The sequence below is a fragment of the Hypanus sabinus genome, chromosome 14, assembly GCF_030144855.1.
Source record: "Hypanus sabinus isolate sHypSab1 chromosome 14, sHypSab1.hap1, whole genome shotgun sequence".
In the NCBI taxonomy this organism is placed as follows: domain Eukaryota; kingdom Metazoa; phylum Chordata; class Chondrichthyes; order Myliobatiformes; family Dasyatidae; genus Hypanus; species Hypanus sabinus.
In genome coordinates, this window is record NC_082719.1 from 9,718,641 (window position 1) to 9,741,259 (window position 22,619).

Genomic DNA, 22,619 nt, shown 5'->3' on the forward strand with positions numbered 1-22,619 from the left:
AACTTTCAACCACTCCAGAAGGCCGCGCCGGTAATAGGCCAGCAATGCTTCCGCATTCCAACCACGTTCCGCCATGAGGGTCCTAAGATCCATAGTGTAATCCAATACTGAGCATGAGCCTTGATACAGGCAAAATATCCGATCCACTGCCACTTCGCGGATGGTCAAAAACTCAGTGCACCTCAGCGGTGAATTTATTGCAAATGGGGGTTTTATTGTCCCCGTTGGTGGCTACCCAGGTAAGAGCTCATACAGTCAAAACAGAGATGATGAAGGCAATCTTGGCTTGGTCCATAAATCACAGAGCCGGCTGGAGCTGAAAGTGTAAGGCACACTGGGACAGGAAGTTGCGGCAGCAGGTTGAGGATCCATTGAAGTGTTTGGGCATTGGAATCTGGGGCTCAGAGTGAGGAGGGGGACTGTCATGGGGTTGCTGTATTGAGATGTAGAGTGGGAAGAGAGTGGCAAGCAGATGGTTAATAGTTTCCTAGGCAGCATCTATGGAAAAAAGTACAGCTGATGTTTCAGGTCGAGATGTCGACTGTGCTTTTTTCCATACGTGCAACCAGGCCTGCTGAGTTGCTCCAGCATTTTGTGTGCGTTGCTCAGATTTCCAGCATCTGCAGATTTTCTCTTGTTTGGTCAATAGTTTCCTACTGTTTCTGGATCTTGTGCTCTTGACGACCAACAATTTCCCTTAGACAAGCAAACTCTGCTAGGTCCATTGATGGTTCACCCATCCTGTCAGGCAATGTAGAGGTCTGACCCAAAAGCAGAGCAGTGCAGATGATTTAGCAGTGAGTGAGAACTTTAATGATCAACTGCAAACTAACAAGCCATAGCGGGCCACAAAACAAGAGAGAACAGATTCTGAACTCGCAGAAAACAAGATCATTTAAGGCTAGGAGCAACTGGTTGAGGCTGGCTGGTTCCACGGGTGACCAAGGACTGTGGATAAATGTTGGGTTTAAATAGTCTGCAGGTGATGAACTGGAAACAAGTGGTAGGTGAGTCTTGTTAGCTAAGTGGAGATTAGGAGGTGCCTGCCTGTACAGACCCGACAGTAGCTAGATTAATACTCCTCTATATTCTAAGTGATTGACAACATTTAAGATTGGAGAAACTCAAGTACATTATGTTTACCATTGACTCTCCAGCCTGTTTTTGGGTCCATGCAAATTTGGCCAGTTTCAGTGACAGGATGGACCACAATGATAGGTAAGTCGGGTGATAATGGGGATATGAGAGTATGACTGTAGAAATCAAATCACATTCCTCTTCAATTATACCATTTTTCTCAACAACTAAAAGTAAATTTGAATTGCCATACAGCCACAATTGCAACAATTAAGATTTCTAGCAGAAATGTTAACAGATTCAGTTATTCAATTTACAATTAATTCAGTTAATTCACTTATGTCTGCAGTTTAATTCATTGTACTACTTCACCATCAGCAGACAAACCAAATCGAATTCAATCAGGTATGAATTTTAGCTTGAAAATCTAAAGTATCTAAAGTCTGTGGTATTTTTAAACACTTAAGCTTTTGTCATAATATAAAAGGGCAAATTTTTAGTTTGGTGTAGTGAGAAGAAATCATGGCACTCTAACAGTGATGTTTGTTACTGAATATGTGAATTCTTTCCCTCTCAGGGGAAATGTTTCTACACACTTGAAAGCTAGTCCCTGTGTTAAACACAAAGTTGCAGTTTTATAGCACTTATATCCTAAAAAAATTCCTGATATTCACAGTTCAAGCGCAGTGCATAACAGATTTACACACAACAGACTAAAAGCAGAAATCTATTTTTCATAATCTTGTTTAAGGGGAGAATATTGGTCAAGAGGATGAATCTAATCTTGTGTTATAAGTGGAAGAAAATAATAAAATTCACAGTCAGCTGCAGTCAGGCAAGCAGGAGTACACTTCAATGTACTACATGTGTCATGTGCTCTGAGACAACCAGTACTCTGAAGTACCATGGTAAAATAATAATTATTTTTTTTCTTTAAATATTGCTAAGCTGCCTTAAATAATTAATTGAATAATAAGACAAATAACCACCATTTCATAAGGAAATAACAGGTGAGTACAATGCACACAAACTGGACAAATTTTTCAACCACCTGCAAAGGCACACAGCGCCAAGTTGTTCACTGTTCTGGTGTGCGAATCAATGATTTCAATACCACTTAAGATGATGCATTTCTTAAAATCATTACCCTACATTCTACATTCAGATTTGAGCTGAAACTTGTACTGTAATCTCTGACTCAGACGCCAATATATTTGAATCACATTGATGTTAATATAAAGCATTAGCTAGAGCAAATGCTGGAGAACTCCACTGGCCAGGTAGCTCCTATGAAGAGGAGTAAACAGTCAATATTTTAGGCAGAGACTCTGATGAAGACACCATAGATACTGCTGGAGCATTTGAGTTCCTCCAACATTTTGTGTATATTGCTCTGGATTTCCAGCATCGGTAGAATCTCTTGTTTTAAGCATTTGTCTGTTTGCCATTTAATGATAGTGACCATCATATCCAGGTGAGCGGTAGGCCTCCAGGGGTAAATATCTCAACAACTTTAGTGACGCGTTTGAGAAAATTGCTACATGTCCATCAATATTATGGAGCTCTCCCTCAGTAAGGTTCAATGTTTTCAAACAATGATGTGGAGGAGTAGAAAACAGAAAAGGAAGAACTAATCACAACAGCCCAAAGAACTCCAAGAAGAGGAATTCAGGAATATACCAGGTTGATATCATCTTACCCTCAAATCACACTGAACTAAGAAGTAAAATACCAAACTGTTACAGTTCTGTTTGAATGTAATTGTTCTTCAGAAAACTTGATTAGTAAATTTAAAAGCACACACCATGATGGAACAACAAGTTCAAATGATCAGATTTAGTGTTTGATACTTAAATACTAGAGACAGATTTCAAACTATTCTCCATGGCCAAAGCATTGGTAAGCTGTCTTCCTGACCACTGCACATGTTCTGATGAGTGCAGTAAGCTAGGAAGGTTCATAATTATGAACAGTGATGCACAGTATTTCAAAGTCAGAGAATTGTGTAGCCGGGAGGAAAACCTGTGGGTGGTGGTGTTCTCATGTCCTTTAATCACAATAATCAGAATTGGTAGATGAAGAATTTAGTCTTTAATTATACCATCCTACCTTTTCATCATTTTTGGTAAATGTTCCATGAGTTGCACATTTCTTGTTGATTGCCTGAGCAACTCCAACTACCTGGTAAACAGAAATGGTTAAATAGAAATCAGATACCGCTTAAAGTAATTGCTAGATCTCCAGAAGGTTCTAAGTGAACAAAGGATACACTAACCTAGGAATACCCTATCGTAAGGTAACATCTTGCTATGCTTTATTATCTAATTTTATTTAAAATCCTGACATTAAACACAATCAGGTTCAACTTTTACGAATAAAGGACATTTCCAGATATCTAATCTGATTATGATAGTGGTTTAAAAGTGACTAAGCATGGAAACCACTGGGCATGCACTGTGGTGCGACACACAAATTTGCTTCACATATGAGATGTGCACACAATATGACCCTTGAACAGTGGTAACAGCCAGAGAGTTGAGGTTTATTTCTGTCTTATAATCAGACCGTACCTACCTGGGCCACTGTTGTGAAGCCCAAGGCATCAACCTCCTCAAGATAAATGTGTTACATCTTGCATCCTTGCAATTATCCTGGCCACTCCCCTCCTCATTTTACCTCTTTGGTTCTCTCTCCATCACCTTCCCAAGTCTCTTCCACAGCAACCATCTGACCAGTAAACTCCATCATTTCTTCAGTGACCTCCTTTAACTGGGTATAACTAATCAGAACAATTACTATCCTATTAATAGTTCACATCACAATATGTTATTCCAGAAGAAAGATGAAGAGATTATGGAAATTGTTAGTGTCACTCATGTCTCCTGGGATGCCTTAAAATATTTTATAGCCAATAAATGGATCCCACAATTAAAAATAAATTCATGCTGTAGTTTCAGCAATAATTATTGGCCAAATCATGGTTATTTTCTTATTAAAGCACAATGTTAAAATTAATTGATAAAAATTGCCCTAATATTGTTTACATTTTAGCATGAGGCTGGAATCCAATCAACTGATAATGCTCCAAACGGAAAAAGTGCTACACCTACCCATTCACCTCCTCCTTCCCCCCTATTCAGGGCCCCAAACAGTCCTTCCAGATGAGGCAACACTTCAACTGTGAGATTGTTTGGGTCATTTAGGTGCAGTCTCATCTACATTGGTGAGACCCGATACAGATCAGGGGACTGCTCTGTTAAGCGCCTTCACTCCATCTGCAACAAGTAGGATTTCCCCTTTCAATTCCAATCCCCATTCCCATTCGGACATGTTTGTCCATGGGCTCCTCTGCCGCAGCCTCTCAGTTTGGAGGAGCTACACCTCATAACCTGTCTGGGTAGCCTCCAATCTGGCGGCAAAAACATTAATTTCTCTAACTTCTGGTAATTTGTCGCCCCTTTCCTCTCCCTTCTTCCATTCCCCATTCTGGTTCCTCACTTAACATTTCTCTGCTCCTTACCTGCTTTTTCACCTCCGTCTGGCACCCTCCTGGGTCCACTCTCCTCTCCCTTCTTCAGCCCATTACTTTCTCTAACCATCACCTGCCAGCTCCTCACTTTATCTCCCCTTCTCCCAGCCACCTACCTGCTCCCTCACCTATGCTTCATTCCCTCCCCCACCTTCTTCTTCTGGCTTCTTCCCACTTCCTTTCCAGTCCTGATGAAGGCTCTCAGCCAGAAACATCAACTCTTTATTCCTTTCCACAGATGTAGCCTGACCTGCTGAGTTCCTCCACCATTTTGTGTGTATGTTGCTCTGGATTTCCAGCATTTACAGAATCTCTTATATAAATTATAACTCTCGCAAAACCAAACACAAACAAAAATCAATACAGTTCTTATTTCATGAAGGAGGTCATTTCCTTTACTGTATGTTAGAGCTGCAAATTGCCTTTAGCCCTTAATAGATAAAAAAAATATTCTATTGTCTCCTTTATGAAACTTTATGGTAGACTGAACAATATTAATCAATATCAAGAAATCACACCACATGATATCAGAAATATGTTATTATGTAGTCCTTATTAAGAATTTTTCAATTTATTGATAATTGTAGCAAAACCATTTAGCTTTGTACTAACCTTATAGTACCGCTAAAGGAGACACAAAGACTTTTTAACGAAAGACCCTTTCTTTCATTCTCATTTGCAGAAATATTATATGTTTGATAATACTTCATTATGAAAGTTGGAGAGGTGGCAACCATCATTTACCTCATTCCTATTAAGTTTTCTCTGGCCTTGACCCCTGTATCGTTTGAGTGCAGCATGACTTTAAAGAACTGCGCCTATTCTTTCAACCAAGCAAGTTACAGACACAAGCACAACACTGAGTTCAATCATTTCTGATTACTATTTTCTACAACCACTGGCATTCATAAACACTTTGTTTGATCTTTATTTATCCTATAATCATCCTCTTTTCCCTTGTAATATTTTAAATGTATTCATGCGTCACAGTGTACTTAGCAAAGCTGATCTATTTTCAATCCCTAACTGCCCTTGAGAGTTGGTGGTAAACTGCTACAGGAAGTTCCTCTCATCAGGGTTAGGGTTAAGGTTGCAGTTACATTGAAATTTTATAAAGAAACATAGCACATTTTTTCTATAAGTAGGGTAAAAACTGCTGTTTTCAGCTATCAGAGACCACCTTGTACTTCTTTCTCTCTCCCCCCCCCTCCCCATTCTGCTGCTGACTTCTCTTTCTTTCCAGTCCTGATGAAGGGACTCAGCCCAAAACGCCAACGGTTCACTCTTTTCCATCGGTGCTGCCTGGCCTGCTGAGATCCCCCAGCATTCTGTGTGAGTTGCTTTGAAAGATTTCCTGTTTGTCATATTACTATACTGCCAACATGCATAATGAAGAAAAGCAGGATGCAAGGTCACAAAAGCAAATTTAATTTCTAAATGGTCCTGCTTCGTTTTTGCAGGGCTTGCTGTTTTAATCCCATGAAGTCTCATTGGAGTTGTGTATCTAGTTACATTACACAGAATGCTGGGCACTGCTCCAGAAAGACACTACTAAGAAATCATCATGCTACGAAGAAAGTGTAGAATATAGTAACATTAATTATGTTAAAGCTTATACAATGGTTTAGATCAATTTGAAAGCATAATGTGTCAGTAAAGTATAGCTACCTCTCCTTTATGGTTCTTTATTGGCATGGAGAGAATACTCTGTGTCTTGTACCCTGTGATCTGGTCAACTTCTGCATTGAATCTAGGGTCCTGCAAGGGTTAGAGAATGTTTTGTGAGATACTATCAGCGCTTGCACACAGAACCCCAAATATAGCAATATGCAACATTAACAAACATCTGATTGTGGATTTTTAACCTTGTTGTTTTTTTCTTCACTTTTATTCTCTGACTGAAGAATGGGTCATTCTGTTTTCACTATTTGTTCCTGGGAAGCATGTTAAATTTTGGGAGGAAATTCTATCAGAAATCACTATCTGCTGTTCCTAAAGGGAAAGTATTGCTGGAGTTCAAGCCCTGGTTGTTTGTACTGGTTCTATTGTTCTTGACGGTTCTCTGGTACTGATATTGGGACAGCATCTTTATAAGAAGCAGAACATTACAAATTAAAAGGCAATTCCACAGATGTAGGGCACAATTAGTTGTTTTCTTAATTAAAATTTAACTCATATTTATTGCAATTATTGAACAATTCCAGACTGAAAATTGATTAACCGTGAATCGTGCAAATGCTTCTTTATATGATAATCTCACATTCCTGGCTGCAATTCAGAATGAGCAGATGAAAAGCTTACATTTCAATAGCCTGCTAATCATATTATTTTCTTGTTTATAAAGTATAAAAGTCAGAAAAGAACTATGAAACATGGTCAGGCACACTAGTTAAAACATGACAGTGAAAATTAATAAGTAACATTTTATTGAGGTTCCTGGAAGAGTTTGACTGTTGCAGGGAAGTGTTTCTATGATGCAATAAAAAAGGCTCTATTAGGATTGTTATTGTTTAAAGATAATGTTTTGGGTGTATATGGTAATATTTTGGACTGGTGTTCATATATTTCAGAAATCATTTCAACCCTGAATCACTTATTTTAATTTGCTGTGTTTACCATGCTGTGGTTGTTCAAGGACCAGTCTCCCTAAAAACTAAATCAAAACTAAGTATTATTGATTTTCCAACTTAAATCCTAAGCATGTTTTAATCACCAAGATTTCCTTAATATTTGTGTGCAAATATTAAGCAAATCTTCATTGACCAGAGGACACAGCCTCAGAATAGAATCCTTTAAGGATGGGGATGAGTTGAGATTTTTTAGAGAGAGAGGTGAATCTGTGGAATTTGTTGCCACTGGCGGCTGTGGAGGCCAAGTCACTGAGTGTATTTAAGGCAGAGGCTGATGGATTCTTGATCAGTCAGGGCATGAGAGGATACGGGATGCGAGCAGGAGATTGGGACTGAGAGAGAAATGGATCAGTCATGATGATATGGTGCAGCAGAGTTGATGGGTCAAATGTCTTAATCTGCTCCTGAGAATTAGAGGAGCAGAATTAGGTCACTCAGCCTATCGAGTCTGCTCTACCATTCCATCATGGCTGGTCACGGATCCCACTCAATCCCATACTCCTGCCTTTTCACCATATCACTTGACGCCCTGGACAATCAGGAAACGATCAACTTCTATACCCACAGATTTGGCTTCCACAGATGTCTGTGGCACAAATTCACTACGTTCTCATTAAAAGAAATTCCTCCTTACCTCTGTTCTAAAAGGACGCCCCTCAATTTTGAGGCTGTGCCCTTTAGTTCTGGGTACCCTCGTCAGAGGAAACATCCTCTCTACCTCTACGTTATCTTTTCCTTTCAACGTTCGATAGGTTTTAGTGAGATCCTCCTGCATTCTTCTAAATTCCAGTGAGTACAGGCCCAAAGTTGCCAAATGCTCCTTATATGTTAACCCATTCATTCCCAGAATCATCCTGGTGAACCTCCTCTGGACTCTCTCCAATGACAACACATCCTTTCTGAGATGTAGGACCCAACACTGTTGGCAATACTCCAAGTGCGGCTTGACTAGTGCCTTATAAAGCCTCAGCATCATCTTCTTGCTTTAATATTCTATTCTCCTTGAAATAAATACCAATATTACATTTCCCTTTTTTACCACAGGTTCAACTGGGAGTGTTCAACGAGGACTCCAAAGTTCTGATGTTTGAATTTTCTCCCCATTTAGACAATAGTCCACACTATTGTTCCTTTTACTCAAATGCATTATCGTACATTTCCCAACACTATTCTCTCTGCCACCTTTTTGCTCATTCTTCCAATTTGCCTAAGTCCTGTTGCAATCACATCACTTCCTCAACACAATCAACCCCTCCACCTAGCTTCACATCATCTGCAAACTTTGCCACAAAGCCATCCATTCCATTATCTAAATCACTGACAAACAATGTGAAAAGTAGTGGTCCCAATACTGACATGAGGAACCTCACTAGTTACTGGCAGCCAACCAGAAAAGGCTCCATTTATTTGCACTCATTGCCTCCTGCCTGTCAGCCATTCCTCTATCCATGCCAGTACCTTTCCTGTAATGCCATTGGATTTTACCTTATTAAGCAGTCTCATGTGTGGCACCTTATCAAACGTCTTCGGAAAATCCAAGTAAATGATATCCACTGCCTCTCCTTTGTCATCCTATTGTTATTTCTCGAAGAACTCTAACAGATTAGTCAGGCAAGAGTTTGCTTTACAGAAACCATGCTGACCTTGATTTACGTTATCTTTGGTTTCCAAGTAGCCCGAAACCACATCCTTAATAATAGACTCTAACACTTTCCCACCCACTGAGGTGAAGCTAACTGGCCTGTAATTTCCTTTCTTTTCCCTTCCTCTTTTTTTAAAGAGTGGAGTGACATTTGCAATATTCGAGTCTTCGGGGGCCATGCCAGAATCAACTGATTCTAGAAAGATCATGACCAATGGATCCATTATTTCTTCAGCAACCTCTCGCAGGACTCTGGGATGTAGTCCATCTGGTCCAGGTGACTTATGCACCTTAAGACCTTTGAGTTTGCCTAACACTTTTTCATTTGTAATAGCAATGGCATTCTTTCCTGTTCCCTGACTCTCACAAACCTCTGACACACCACTAGTGTCTTCCACAGTGAAGACAGATACAAAGTATCCATTAAGTTCATCTGCCATTTCTTTGTCCCCCATTACTCCCTCACCAGCATCATTGTCCAGTGGTCCAATATCAACTCTCACCTCCCCTTTAATTTGAAAAAACTTTTGGTATCCTGCTTTATATTGTTGGCTAGTCTGCCCTCATATTTCATCTTTTCCCTTCCTATAGATTTTTTAGTTGCCTTTTATTAAATTTTAAAATCTTCCCAATCATCCAACTTTTGCTCACTTTTTCCACTCACTTTTGCTACATTATATTCCCTTTCCTTGACTTTTATGCAGTCCTTAATTTCCCTTGTCAGACGCAGTTGCCTACCCCTGCCATTTGAGAACTTTGGAATTGAGAGATTTGGATCTCATTGATTCAGAACTGAGAGATTCAAATCTGCCATTTGAGAGATTCGGAACAAGAAGGAAGCAGGAGAGCACCTAAGGATTTCCAGTGGGAAGACATTTTGAGTTCTCGGGTGAAGAGAGAGGCCAGACTGTGCAGGCAGCCAGTTGAGCGCAAACAGAAAGAAGGCAGCCGTATCCAGCGGGCAGCGTTGGGAGCGGGCAGCAGAGTGAATGGCAACGGAGTGAAAGGGCTTTGGCTCCACTGGCTTCAGTGGTAACAGGACAAGGTGAGGCAGTTGTTGATTGCAAAAGGAGGTAGTATGTGTGTGAGGCCAGTTTTCTGTGGTTGGTGTCAGATGTGGGTGGTCCTGGAGTCTCCCGGCGTCCCGGACGGCCACATCTGCACCCGGTGCATCAAGATGCAACTTCTAAAGGACCGTGTTAGGGAACTGGAGCTGCAGCTCAATGACCTTCGTCAGGTCAGGGAGAGTGAGGAAGTGGTAGAGAGGAGTTACAGACAGTTGGTCACTCCGGGGACAAAGAAATGGGTCCCAGTCAGGAGAGGGAAGGGGAAGAGTCAGGTACTAGAGAGTACCCCTGTGGCTCACCCCTTGACAATAAGTACTCCTGTTTGAGTACTGTTGTGGGGGACAGCCTACCTGGGGGAAGCGACTGTGCCTCTGACACAGAGTCTGGCCCTGTGGCTCAGAAGGATAAGGAATGGAAGAGGAAGGCAGTAGTGATAGGGGACTCTATAGTCACGGGTTTAGACAGACGATTCTGTGGATGCAGGAAAGAAACTCGGATGGTAGTTTGCTTCCCAGGTGCCAGGGTCTGGGATGTTTCTGATCGCATCCAAGCTATCCTGCGGTGGGAGGGAGAACAGCCAGAGGTCGTGGTACATATTGGTACCAATGACATAGGTAGGAAAAGGGAAGAGGTTCTGAAAGAAGACTACAGGGAGTTAGGAAAGAAGTTGAAAAGCAGGACCTCAAAGGTAGAAATCTCAGGATCACTGCCTGTGCCACGCGACAGTGAGAATAGGAATAGAATGAGGTGGAGGATAAATGCGTGGCTGAGGGATTGGAGCAGGGGGCAGGGATTCAGATTTCTGGATCATTGGGACCTCTTTTGGGGTGGGTGTGACCTGTACAAAAAGGACGGGTTGCACTTGAATCCCAGGGGGACCAATATCCTGGCGGGCAGGATTGTTGGGGAGGGTTTAAACTAGTTTGGCAGGGGGTTGGGAAGCAGAATGTGAGTGCAGGGATTAAGGTAGAAGGATTAATTGATGCTAATTAATTAATGCTGAGTTCTGATTTGATGAGGAAGGACAGGCAGGGGACAGAACATGATAATAGACAGTTAAAGGGGTTGAAATGTGTCTATTTCAATGCTACAAGTATTAGGAACAAGGAGGATGAACTTAGAGCATGGATTAGTACGTGGAACTACGATGTTGTGGTCATTACTGAAACTTGGTTGGAGGAAGGGCAGGATTGGATGATGCAGGTCCCAGGGTTCAGGTGTTTTAAAAGGAATAGGATGGGAGGTAGAAAAGGGGGTGAGTGGCATTGCTGGTCAGGGATAGTATCACGGCTATAGAAAGGGAGGATGCTACAAAAGGAGTGTCCACGGAGTCAGTCTGGGTGGAAGTCAGAAATAGGAAGGGATCAATCACTGTGCTTGGAGTAGTCTATAAGCCCCCAAATATCCCTCGGGACACCGAGGAGCAGATAAGCAGGCAGATTTTAGAATGGAGCAGGAAATACAGGGTAGTAGTTATGAGTGATTTCAACTTCCCTCATATTGAATGGCACCTCCTGAATGCAAGGGGGATAGATGGGGCTGAATTTGTCAGGTGTGTTCAAGAAGGATTCCTGACACAGAATGTGGATCGGCCGATGAGAGGAGAGGCTATACTGGATCTTGTTCTGGGTAATGAACCTGGTCAGGTGACAGACCTCTTGGTGGGGGAGCATTTTGGTAAGAGTGACCACAACTCCCTTAGCTTCAGCATAGCTACAGAAAGGGATAAAATCAGATGAAATGGTAAAGTGCTTAACTGGAGAAGGGCTAACTTTGAAGGGATGAGACAGGAACTAGCAAGAGTAAATTGGAAACAGATGTTCAAAGGAGAAAGCACAGAAGTAATGTGGGAGAAGTTTAGAGACACTTGAGCTGGGTTCAGGATAGGTTTGTCCCACTGTGGCAAGGAAAAAAATGGTAGGAAAAGGGAGCAGTGGCTGACGAAACACATGAGGCATCTCGTCAAGAGGAAAAAGGAAACACATGTTAGATATCAGAAGCAGGAACTGGAGGGGCTTATGGGAAATATAGGGTAGCCAGGAAGGAGCTAAAGAAAGGACTTGGGAGAGCTCGAAGGGGGCATGAGAAGGCCTTGGCTTGTAGGATTAAGGAGAACCCCAAGGCGTTCTATGCGTATGTGAAGAATAGGAGGATGACGAGAACAAAGGTGGGACCGCTAAAGGATAAAGAGGGCAACATGTGCCTGGAAGCAGAGGAGGTTGGGAGGTCCTAAATGAATACTTTACTTCAGTATTCACAAGTAAAAAGGATCTTGATCAGGATGAGGTCGGAGTAGAGCAGGCCTGTGTGCTGGACAATGTGGAAGAAGTGCTGGATCTTCTTAAAAACATTAAGATTGACAAATCCCCAGGGCCAGATATGATACACCCCAGGTTGTTGTGGGAATTGAGAGAATTCTGAGATCACAGGAGCATTGGCTATGATCTTTGAATCCTCTTTGGCTGCAGGGAATAGGGAGAAACCTGGGAACAATAGACCGGTGAGTCTTACGTCAGTGGTTTGCAAACTACTGGAAAGGATTCTTAAGGATAGGATCTATGAGCATTTGGAGAAGTACAGTCTACTCATGGATAGTCAACATGGCTTTGTGAAGAGAAGATCGTGCCTCACAAACCTGATTGAGTTTTTTGAAGAGGTAACAAAAGAAATTGATGAAGGTAGGACAGTGGATGTGGTCTACATGGACTTTAGCCAAGCACTTGACAAGGTCCCTCATGAGAGACTCATCCAGAAAGTCATGAGGCACGGGATAAGTGGAACCTTGGCTGTTTGGATAAAAAATTGGCTTAAAGGAAGAAAGCAGAAGGTAGTTGTGGAAGGAAAGTATTCTGCCTGGAGGACGGTGACTAGTGGAGTGCCGCGGGATCTGTCTTGGGACCCCTGCTATTTGTGATTTTTATAAATGACCTGGATATAGAGGCGGAAGGATAGGTGAGTAAGTTTGCAGATGACACAAAGATTGGAGGAGTTGTGGATGGAGCTGTAGGTGGTCGAAGGTTACAAGAGGATATAGACTGGCTGCAGAGTTGGGCAGAAAAATGGCAGATGGAGTTCAATCCAGCCAAGTGTGAGACGATACATTTTGGAAGGACAAACCAGAAGACTGAGTACAAGATTAATGGTCAGTTACTTAAGAGTGTGGATGAACAAAGGGACCTTGGGGTTCAAATCCATACATCCCTCAAGGTCGCTGCACAGGTTGATAGGGTAGTTAAGAAGGCCTATGGGATGCTAGGCTTCATTAACAGGGGGATTGAGTTCAAGAGTAGAGAGGTCACGTTGCAACTCTACAAATCTCTGGTGAGACCACACTTAGAGTATTGTGTTCAATTCTGGTCACCTCATTATAGGAAGGATGTGGAAGCTATGGAGAGGGTGCAGAGGAGATTTACCAGGATGTTGCCTGGATTGGAGAACAAGTCATATGAAGCAAGGTTAGCAGAACTGGGAATTTTCTCTTTGGAGCGTAGAAGAATGAGAGGGGACTTGATAGAGGTCTACAAGATTATGAGAGGCATAGATAGGGTGGATGGTCAGTACCTGTTTCTCAGGGCACCAATAGCAAACACCAGAGGGCAAATATACAAAATTAAGGGAAGGAAGTTTAGGGGAGACATCAAGGGTAAGTTTTTTACACAGAGGGTTGTGAGTGCCTGGAATGACTTGCCAGGGATAGTGGTGGAGACTAAAACATTAGGGGTATTTAAGAGCCTCTTGGACAGGCACATGGATAAAAGAAAAATGGAAGGTTACGGGGTAGTGTGGGTTTAGTACTTTTTTTTAAGGATTATATGGGTCGGCACAACATGGAGGGCTGAAGGGCCTGTACTGTGCTGTAGTGTTCTATGATTAACTTTTTCTGTGGGACATTTCTATCCTGCACCTCGTGAACTACTCCCAGAAACCTCAGATACCTCTGCTCTGCCGTCATCCGCACCAGTATCCCCCTCCAATCCGCTTGGGCAAGCTCTTCACTCATGCCTCTGTAATTCCCTTTATTCCATTGTGATACTGGTACATGTGACTTATGCTTCTGCCTCTCAAATTACAATATGAATTCAATCATATTATGATCTTTGTCTCCTAAGGGTTCCTTTACATTAAGCTCCCTCATAAGATCTGGGTTATTACACAATAGCCAACCTAGCCTTTCCCTGAGTAGGCTCAAGTATAAGCTGCTCTATAAAGCCATCCTGTAGGCATTCAACACATGCTCTCTTTTGTGATCCAACACCAACCTGATTTTCCCAATCCCCTTGCATATCGAAGTACCTCATTACTATTGTGTCATTACCCTATAATGTGCCTTTTCCAGCTCCCTTTGCAATCTCAACCCCACATCTTGGGTACTATTTGCAGGCCAATATATGATCCCCATTGTGGTGAACTACATATACCTGTCTGGACACGCCCCCTGCTGACTGCTCCTGTGGCTCCTCCAACAGACCCCTGTATAAAGACGATTGAGGCCTGAGCCCTGCCTCTCAGTCTCCAGGATGTAGTATGGTGGTCAACCACTGCTTGTTCCTTCTTCCAGTCAATAAAAGCCGATATCTCACCTATACGTCTTGGAGAGAGTTATTGATGGTGCATCACCCATCATGGTTTTTTTACCTTGCATTTTCTTAACTCCACCCACGAAGATTCGACAATCTCTGACCCTATGTCACCTCTTTCTAAAGATGTAATTCCATCTCTTACCAACAGAGTCACACCACTGCCTTGCTTTCCTACCTGTCCTTTTGATAGAAAGTACATCCTTTGATGTTAATCTCCCAGCTATGACCTTCTTCCAGCCACGGCTCAGCGATGCCCACAACATCCTGCCAACCGATCTCTAATTGTGCCACGAGTTCGTCCACCTTATTTTGAATGCTACAAGCATTTAAATACAGCACCTTCAGTCCTACATTCTTTGCTCTTTAGAATTTTGCATTTGTGGTTCAATTAAACTCTTTGCTCTGTCTGCATTTGTACCCAATCATTGAGTACAAATCCTTACATTTGTGTTGCATCCATCATCTACTTGTAAACCTGCTGGCTCATCCTCAGCTCTATCATACTGGATCCCATCCCCCCGCCATATTAGTTTAAACCACTCCCAAAAGCTTCAGTAAACCTGCCCACAAGGATATTGGTCCCCCACGGATTCAAGTGCAACCCATCCCTTTTGTACAGATGCCACCTGCCCCAGAAGAGGTCCCAGTTATCCAGAAATCTGAATGCCTGCCCCACTCCAATTCTTCAGTCATGCATTTATCTGCCACCTCATTCAATTACTATCCTCACTGTCACGTGGCACAGGCAGCAATCTAGAGATTACTACCCTTGGGGTCCTGCTTCTCAGCTTCCTTCCCGACTCCCTGTATTCTGTTTTTAGGATCTTCTCCCTTTTCTACCTATGTCATTGGTACCAGTATACCAGACTTCTGGCTATTCACTCTCCCTTTTCGGGATATTGTGGACGTGCTCAGAAACATCGCGGGCCCTGGCACCTGGGAGGCAAAGTACTATCTGTGTCTCTTTTTCAAGTCCACAAATTACCTATCTGTCCCCCTAACTCTAGAGCCCCCATCACTGCTGCCATCCTCTTCATTCCCTACCCTTTTGAGTCACAGGGCCAGACTCTGTGCCAGAGCCACAGCCACTGTTACTTCCCCCAGGTTACTCATTCCCCCCTACAGTACTCAAAATGGATTACTTATTGTTGAGAGGGACAGCCACAGGGGATGCTCTTCACTATCTGACATTCCCCCTTTCCTCTCCTGACAGGCACACATTTATCTGTCTCCTGTAGCCTTAGGGTGACTACTTCACTGTAGTCACTGTCTATCACAGTCACTTCACTGTCTATCACCTCCTCGCTTACCCTAACCAGCCAAAGGTCATTGAGCTGCAGCTCCAGTTCCCTAACACGGTCTCTAGGGAGCTGCATCTGCCTCTGGGCCTGTAGTCACTGGAATGAGGGAGGATCACATTGAGATTCATCAAATATTGATAGAACTAGACAGAGTGGACATGGAGAGGATGTTTCCTATAGTGGGGGAGGCTAGGGCCAGAAAGCACAGCCTCAGAATGGGACACCCCTTAAGAGCAGAGATGAAGAAGAATTTCTTTAGCCAGAGCATGGTGAGAGGATGTGAAGTCACCGGGTCCACTTAAAAGCAGGGTTGATCGGTAAGAACACCAAAGGGTGCAGGTAGAAGGCGGGAGAATGGATTTAGAGAATAACTCAGCCATGATGAAATGGCAGAGCAGACCTGATGCGCCAAACAGCCTAATTCTGTCCTATGTCCTTTGGGCTTGTGGTCAAATTTTCCATTCTGTTTTATCGTACCAGCATCATGGGCACCACGGTAGCATTAGTGCTATCACAGTTCAGAATGTTGGAGTTTGGAGTGCAATTCCAGAGTTCTTTGTATATCCTCCCTGTGGAATGCATGGTTTCCTTGGATGCTCCACTTTCTCCCATAATCCAAAGACGTAGGTTAACTGGCCATTGTAAATTGTCCCGGGATTAGACTAGAGTTAAATCAGGGCCGTCGGGGTTGCTGGGGTAGGACGGCTCAAATTGTGGGAAGGGCCTACCCTATAACATATCTCTAAATAAAATAAATACTATCATAGATTATTTCCCACACAAAAAATGTCCTTGATTGTGCAAAATAAAAATCCAATTTGATGTAAAAAATGAAATGTAACATCAATGATATCGAGAGTAATTAACCCTATTATTTCTGCATTGTAAATAAAGGGATGTACAAACCTTATATGCATCTTTAATATTCAGTGGTTCTCCTGTAGCTGCTACATATCCTACAATCCCTTTGTTCCATTCTATGCGAATGCAGTTAGTTGAAGCTTCTTCAGGAGTGGAACCTTCTGCAACATCAAAGAGCCTACTCACAAGAAACTTTTCGTTTGAGCTGTCCTCGTGCACCAGGAAAAGTGAATATCTGTCTGCAGAGATCACTTCATTAATGTGCAGAAAGATTTTGTGACAGAGTGTTGTGACATCCAAATGGCTGGAAATGTCTCTGACGAGCTCTAAAAGTCTGGAGCACTGGTCATCGACTGGTGGGGCCTCACACGCAGGTTTACGGACTTTCAACGGCATCTGATCTTTCCTGTCTGAATCAAAGACAAACGTTAAAGACCCTTCAGAGTCTTTAACAAGAATGGGTCTGAGGGGTCTGTCAAATTCGGAAGCTGAGATTTTTCTGGTAGGAGTTCCTGGGATTGCAATCTCCGATCGGGCCAAATTATGCACTAAGTTCAAATCCCTCGCAGTTTCATTCGAAGTGTGTACTCTCTCTGCGAACCATGCATTGACCATTTCCCTGTGAAATGTAAGCACACGAGCTTATGAAAATGAAACTGCTATGTAGTTCCAACTCTAATGACTCCTCAAAGATTGTGGTAAGAAACTAGGTGGAATATTACACTTCTACCGACCCAAGAGCACAGATGGAAAATGTCACCATTGTTTCTCATGTAGCCAGTGTTGCTTGGCAGTTCAGCCATGTCCAGCTTCTGCATTGGTGCATTACAATGCAGAAGCTGCTGGACTCAGTGCAGAACACAAATACCCTGAGCATAAGGGCCAGATGGCTGACAATGTAACATGATCATGACATGAATGGGGTCGCTGACTTCGACTCTATGAATAAGTGAAGGTTAGTGATTCATTACTGGTCTTTATATGACACAGCGCTCTTGGGAGGATTCAATCGACTGAATATCCCTCTTTCCCTCGTTGGGAATATGTGGCCATGATATGGGTAGCTCTGTTTATCTTAAGGCCTGCCAAATTCTGGAAAATTCTGCGCCACATGTTGATATTGGGTGGGAATGTGACAGCCCCACACCTACCGACAATCAGTGATGCTCACTCCTGCCATTGACTGGACCAGACAACACTTCAAGATGTCTCTTAGTTGCATCCATTCTGGGAATGGGGACATGACCTCAATCCTTCATACTCTCTCTCTCTCTCACTCAGTTCTACCAACCCAAGGGCACAGATAGAAAATGCCACCGACCCTTCTCGATTGATTCAGTAGGGAGCAGGGGTATACTTTAAAAATAGATGTACTTTTTTCCAAAATATTTAATATACATCCATTTGGGAGACCTAGATCTAAAGTATCTTCCAAAGGATGACATCTCTTTTGGAACACACAACGTTCCCTGCAATAGAGTGTCGATCTAGGTTTTCTGAAATGGACCACAAAGCTATAGTCTTCTCATAGAGAAGAGTGAAAATGGTGTCAACTGACAGCGATTGTAAAAGAAAGAGAATAATTCACTGCAGAAATTCTTGGAGAATACCAAGAGAATGATTACAAGGTCTACCTGGGGTGCCTTACCTAATTTTAGTAACATAAAGATAAGGGAGCCCATGTGTACTAATTTAACTGACCAGATAGAGGACTGAATCTGTGAAATTAATAATATACAAATAAATTATCTAAAATATATTAGCAACTTGATCAGTGCTAGATAACATACAGTGCAGATATACAAGTAAGAAGAATTGTAGAATAATCATGCCAATTTAGCTGAGAGTTCAGGAACGGTTAACAACTTTGACAAGCAACATGACAAGTCACTGCATCAATGAATCAATAACGCCATGTCTTGGATTTTGCAGTTAGTGCCAAAGTGATGGTGTTCATCATTATACAAAACTAGCCTGAAGTATTGACTTCTCCAGTGTGCACTTTCTTGTTTTTGACGCCAGTTGCTATCAGACATGAATTAAAAACAGGCCCCGGAATTCAGCAACAATGGGTTGATCAGTTAGGCTAAAAATTCCCTCAATTAAATATAAAGAAATAAGCACACTTTTTCAGAAATATTTCTAACATGTAGAGTCATGGAGTTATGCAGCACAGAGCTCCTTTCGATCAAACACGAGGAAACACATTTCGATCGACTTGCCCATGCCTTCCTGAACTAATCTCATCCGCCTTTCTTTTGCTTATGTTCCTTCAAATCTTTCCTATCATCTGTACGTACCTGTCCAGACATCTTTGAAATGTTGCAATTGTACATATGCCTTCAATTTCCTCTGATGGTTCATTCCCTATATTGCCACCTCTGTGTGAAAGAGCTGCTCTCTGACCCTGGGAAAATGAGTATGGCCATCCACTCTATCTATGCCCCCATCATCATATAAACCTCTTTCAAGTTACCCACCAGCCTCATTCACTGAAGGGAAACAACCCTGGTCTATCCATTCTCCCTTTGCAGTGCATGAAATAGAGATGGAAATGTAATCACAATATTGCTGCAAATTTCAGAATGTTACTGCACCAAATGCTTCATTGCTATTATAATCACACTATCCAAGTCCATAATAACAATAAAGCTCTTTGGAAAATCAGTGAATAAAAAGAGAAGTGATGCTAAAACTGCCATGCTCACATTTGGGTACAAAATAATGGTGAGAGGGTGGTCTCTACGAGTCAAGCACTGAGAGATGATGAATATTCAATAGCTGCCGGTTCAGTCCTGGAAAGATGCTTCAGAGACGTACTTGGTGGAGATGATATAAAATCTGAGCTGATGCTACAAAGGCAATCTCCTATAAATACAGTGCATTTTAGGAAATCAAATCTACACTACTTTAAAATGAATTGATTGAAAATTGCGGGGTTATTATGAAAGAGATCTCAGAACGCAACATTTTACCTATTTTACATCACACTGAAATTCTTCTTTAGGCAAAGTATGATCAAATTGGAAAAGGAGGGACTCAGCAAAAATATAGCAGGTTTTGAAGCGCAGAATGAAGCAAATGAGGACTGTCCATCACTGAAACATTTTTCCTCGCACAGGATAATACCTGAACTAGTTCAGTGGAAGGCAGTGTCTCCCACACGGGTTTCATGAATAAGGCGGTAGCAGCTTGGGTCTCTGGCTAGAAAGGGACAGTAGCAGAAGCAAGGTGATAGAGAGTGTGATAGTTGGCAGGACCAGTAGGTGATGTTAGGTATTAATATTGAGGTAGTAAAATGGATGGGTGATGCCAGAGAGTAGTGGTGGATAACTGTTTGTCAGGTTGCAGGCCGGTGACTAGTGGTGTGCCTCAGGGATCTGTACTGGGTCCAATGTTGTTTGTCATATACGTTAATGATCTGGATGATGGGGTGGTAAATTGCATTAGTAAGTATGTAGGTGATACTAAGATAGGTGGCATTGTGGATAATGAAGTAGGTTTTCAAAGCTTGCAGAGAGATTTAGGCCAGTTAGAAGAGTGGGCTGAACAATGGCAGATGGAGTTTAATGCTGAGGGTGCTACATTTTGGTAGGAATAATCCAAATAGGACATACATGGTAAATGGTAGGGCATTGAGGAATGCAGTAGAACAGAGTGATCTAGGAATAATGGTGCATAGTTCCCTGAAGGTGGAATCTCATGTGGATAGGGTGGTGAAGAAAGCTTTTGGTATGCTGGCCTTTATAAATCGGAGCATTGAGTATAGGAATTGGGATGTAATGTTAAAATTGTACAAGGCATTGGTGAGGCCAAACTTGGAGTACTGTGTACAGTTCTGGTCACTGAATCATAGGAAAGATGTCAACAAATTAGAGAGAGTACACAGGAGATTTACTAGAATGTTACCTGGGTTTCAGCACCTAAGTTACAGAGAAAGGTTGAACAAGTTAGGTCTTTATTCTTTGGAGCATAGAAGGTTGAGGGGGGACTTGATAGAGGTATTTAAAATTATGAGGGAGATAGATAGAGTTGACAATTATAGGCTTTTTCCATTGAGAGTAGGGGAGATTCAAACACGAGGACATGAGTTGAGAGTTAAGGGGTAAAAGTTCAGGGGTAACACGAGGGGGAACTTCTTTACTCAGAGAATGGTAGCTGTGTGGAACGAGCTTCCAGTAGAAGTGGTAGAGGCAGGATCAGTTTTGTCATTTAAAAAAAAAACTGGATAGGTATATGGACAGGAAAGGAGTGGAGGGTTATGGGCTGAGTGCGGGTAGGTGGGACTAGGTGAGAGTAAGCGTTCGGCATGGACAAGAAGCGCCAAGAAGTCTTGTTTCCGTGCTGTAATTGTTATATGGTTATATGTTACAAGAAGTAAACACATAGGCCCAAGGAGGCTGACTTGATGAAATGAATAAAGTGAACTACCATTGAGTTGCTTCAAGTAGAAGAACGATATGTAAATACAGCAAATAACTGAGTAGGAAATTAACAACTGATTTTTTTTCTTATTAAGGACATGGAATTAAGATCTGTCCGAAACTTTCAAGATCAAATTAGCATGATAATCAGAAATGCGTCCATGTCCTATGAGGACACTTTTCATGAAGTCATTGGGTAGGTTTAAAGCAGAGGCGGAAAGATTCTTGATTAGTAAGGGTGTCAAAGATTACGGGGAGAGGTCAGGAGAATGAAGTTGAGAGCGATAATAAATCAGCCGTGATGGAATGGCATAGCAAATCTGATGAAACAAATGGCCTAATTCTGCTATTATGCCTTACGGTCTAATGGTTATGACAATCAACTGTTATGAGTTAATAAGGAGGCTGGGTAACAGTTCTGGCTGATAATTTAAAAATTTACAAATGGTGCAAGTGTGATTGATTAGAAACATAGAAACATAGTAAACCTACAGCACAATACAGGCTCTTCGGCCCACAAAGCTGTGCCAAACATGTCCTTACCTTAGAAATTACCTAGTGTTACCCATTGCCCTCTATTTTTCTAAGCTCCATGTATCTCTTAAAAGACCCTATCGTATCCGTCTCCACCACCATCGCCAGCAGCCCATTCGACACACTCACCACTCTCTGCGTAATAAACTTACTCCTGACATCTCCTCTGTACCTACTTCCAAGCACTTTAAAGTGCATTTCAGCCCTGGGAAAAAGCCTCTGACTATCCACACGATCAATGCCTCTCATCATCTTGTAGACCTCTATCAGGTCACCTCTCATCCTCCGTTGCTCCAAAGAGAAAAGGCCAAGTTCACTCAACCTATTCTCATAAAGCATGCTCCCCAAAAAAGGCAACATCCTTGCAAATATCCTCTGCACCCTTTCTATGGCTTCTACATCCTTCCTGTAGTCAGGTGACCTGAACTGAGCACAGTACTTCAAGTTGGGTCTGACCAGGGTCATATATAGCTGCAACATTAACGCTCGGCTCTTAAACTCAATCCCAGGATTGATGAAGGCCAATGTACTGTATGCTTTCTTAACCACAGAGTCAAGCTGCGTAGCTTGAACTCGGACCCATAGATTCCTCTGATCCTCCACACTGCCAAGAATCTTACCATTAATATTATATTCTGCCATCATATTTGACCTACCAAAATGAATCACCTCACACTTAATCGGATTGTACGCCATCTGCCACTTCTCAGCCCAGTTTTGTATCCTATCAATGTCCCGCTGTAACCTCTGACAGCCCTCCACGCTATCCACAACACCTCCACCCTGTGTGTCATCAGCAAATTTACTAATCCACCCCTCTACTTCCTCATCCAGGTCATTTATAAAAATCACGAAGAGTAGGGGTCCCAGAACAGATCCCTGAGGCACACCACTGGTGACCGACCTCCATGCAGAATATGACCAGTCTACAACCACTCTTTGCCTTCTGAGAGCAAGCCAGTTCTGGATCCACA

The 22,619-nt window shown here is 42.4% G+C and overlaps 1 protein-coding gene across 4 annotated transcripts in view; it reads right to left on the bottom strand.

The window, feature by feature from the left end:
• The window catches only part of pde5ab (phosphodiesterase 5A, cGMP-specific, b), a 124,927-nt gene that overhangs the window by 89,303 nt on the left and 13,005 nt on the right, over positions 1–22,619 (bottom strand). For all 4 annotated transcript variants that reach the window (XM_059988754.1, XM_059988755.1, XM_059988756.1 and 1 more), the window contains exons 2-4: positions 16,733–17,306; positions 6,275–6,364; positions 3,187–3,258 (exon numbers count right to left, since the gene is read on the bottom strand). In XM_059988754.1, the coding sequence (XP_059844737.1) occupies positions 3,187–3,258; positions 6,275–6,364; positions 16,733–17,306 (736 nt within the window). The remainder of the gene's footprint in view (positions 1–3,186; positions 3,259–6,274; positions 6,365–16,732; positions 17,307–22,619) is intronic.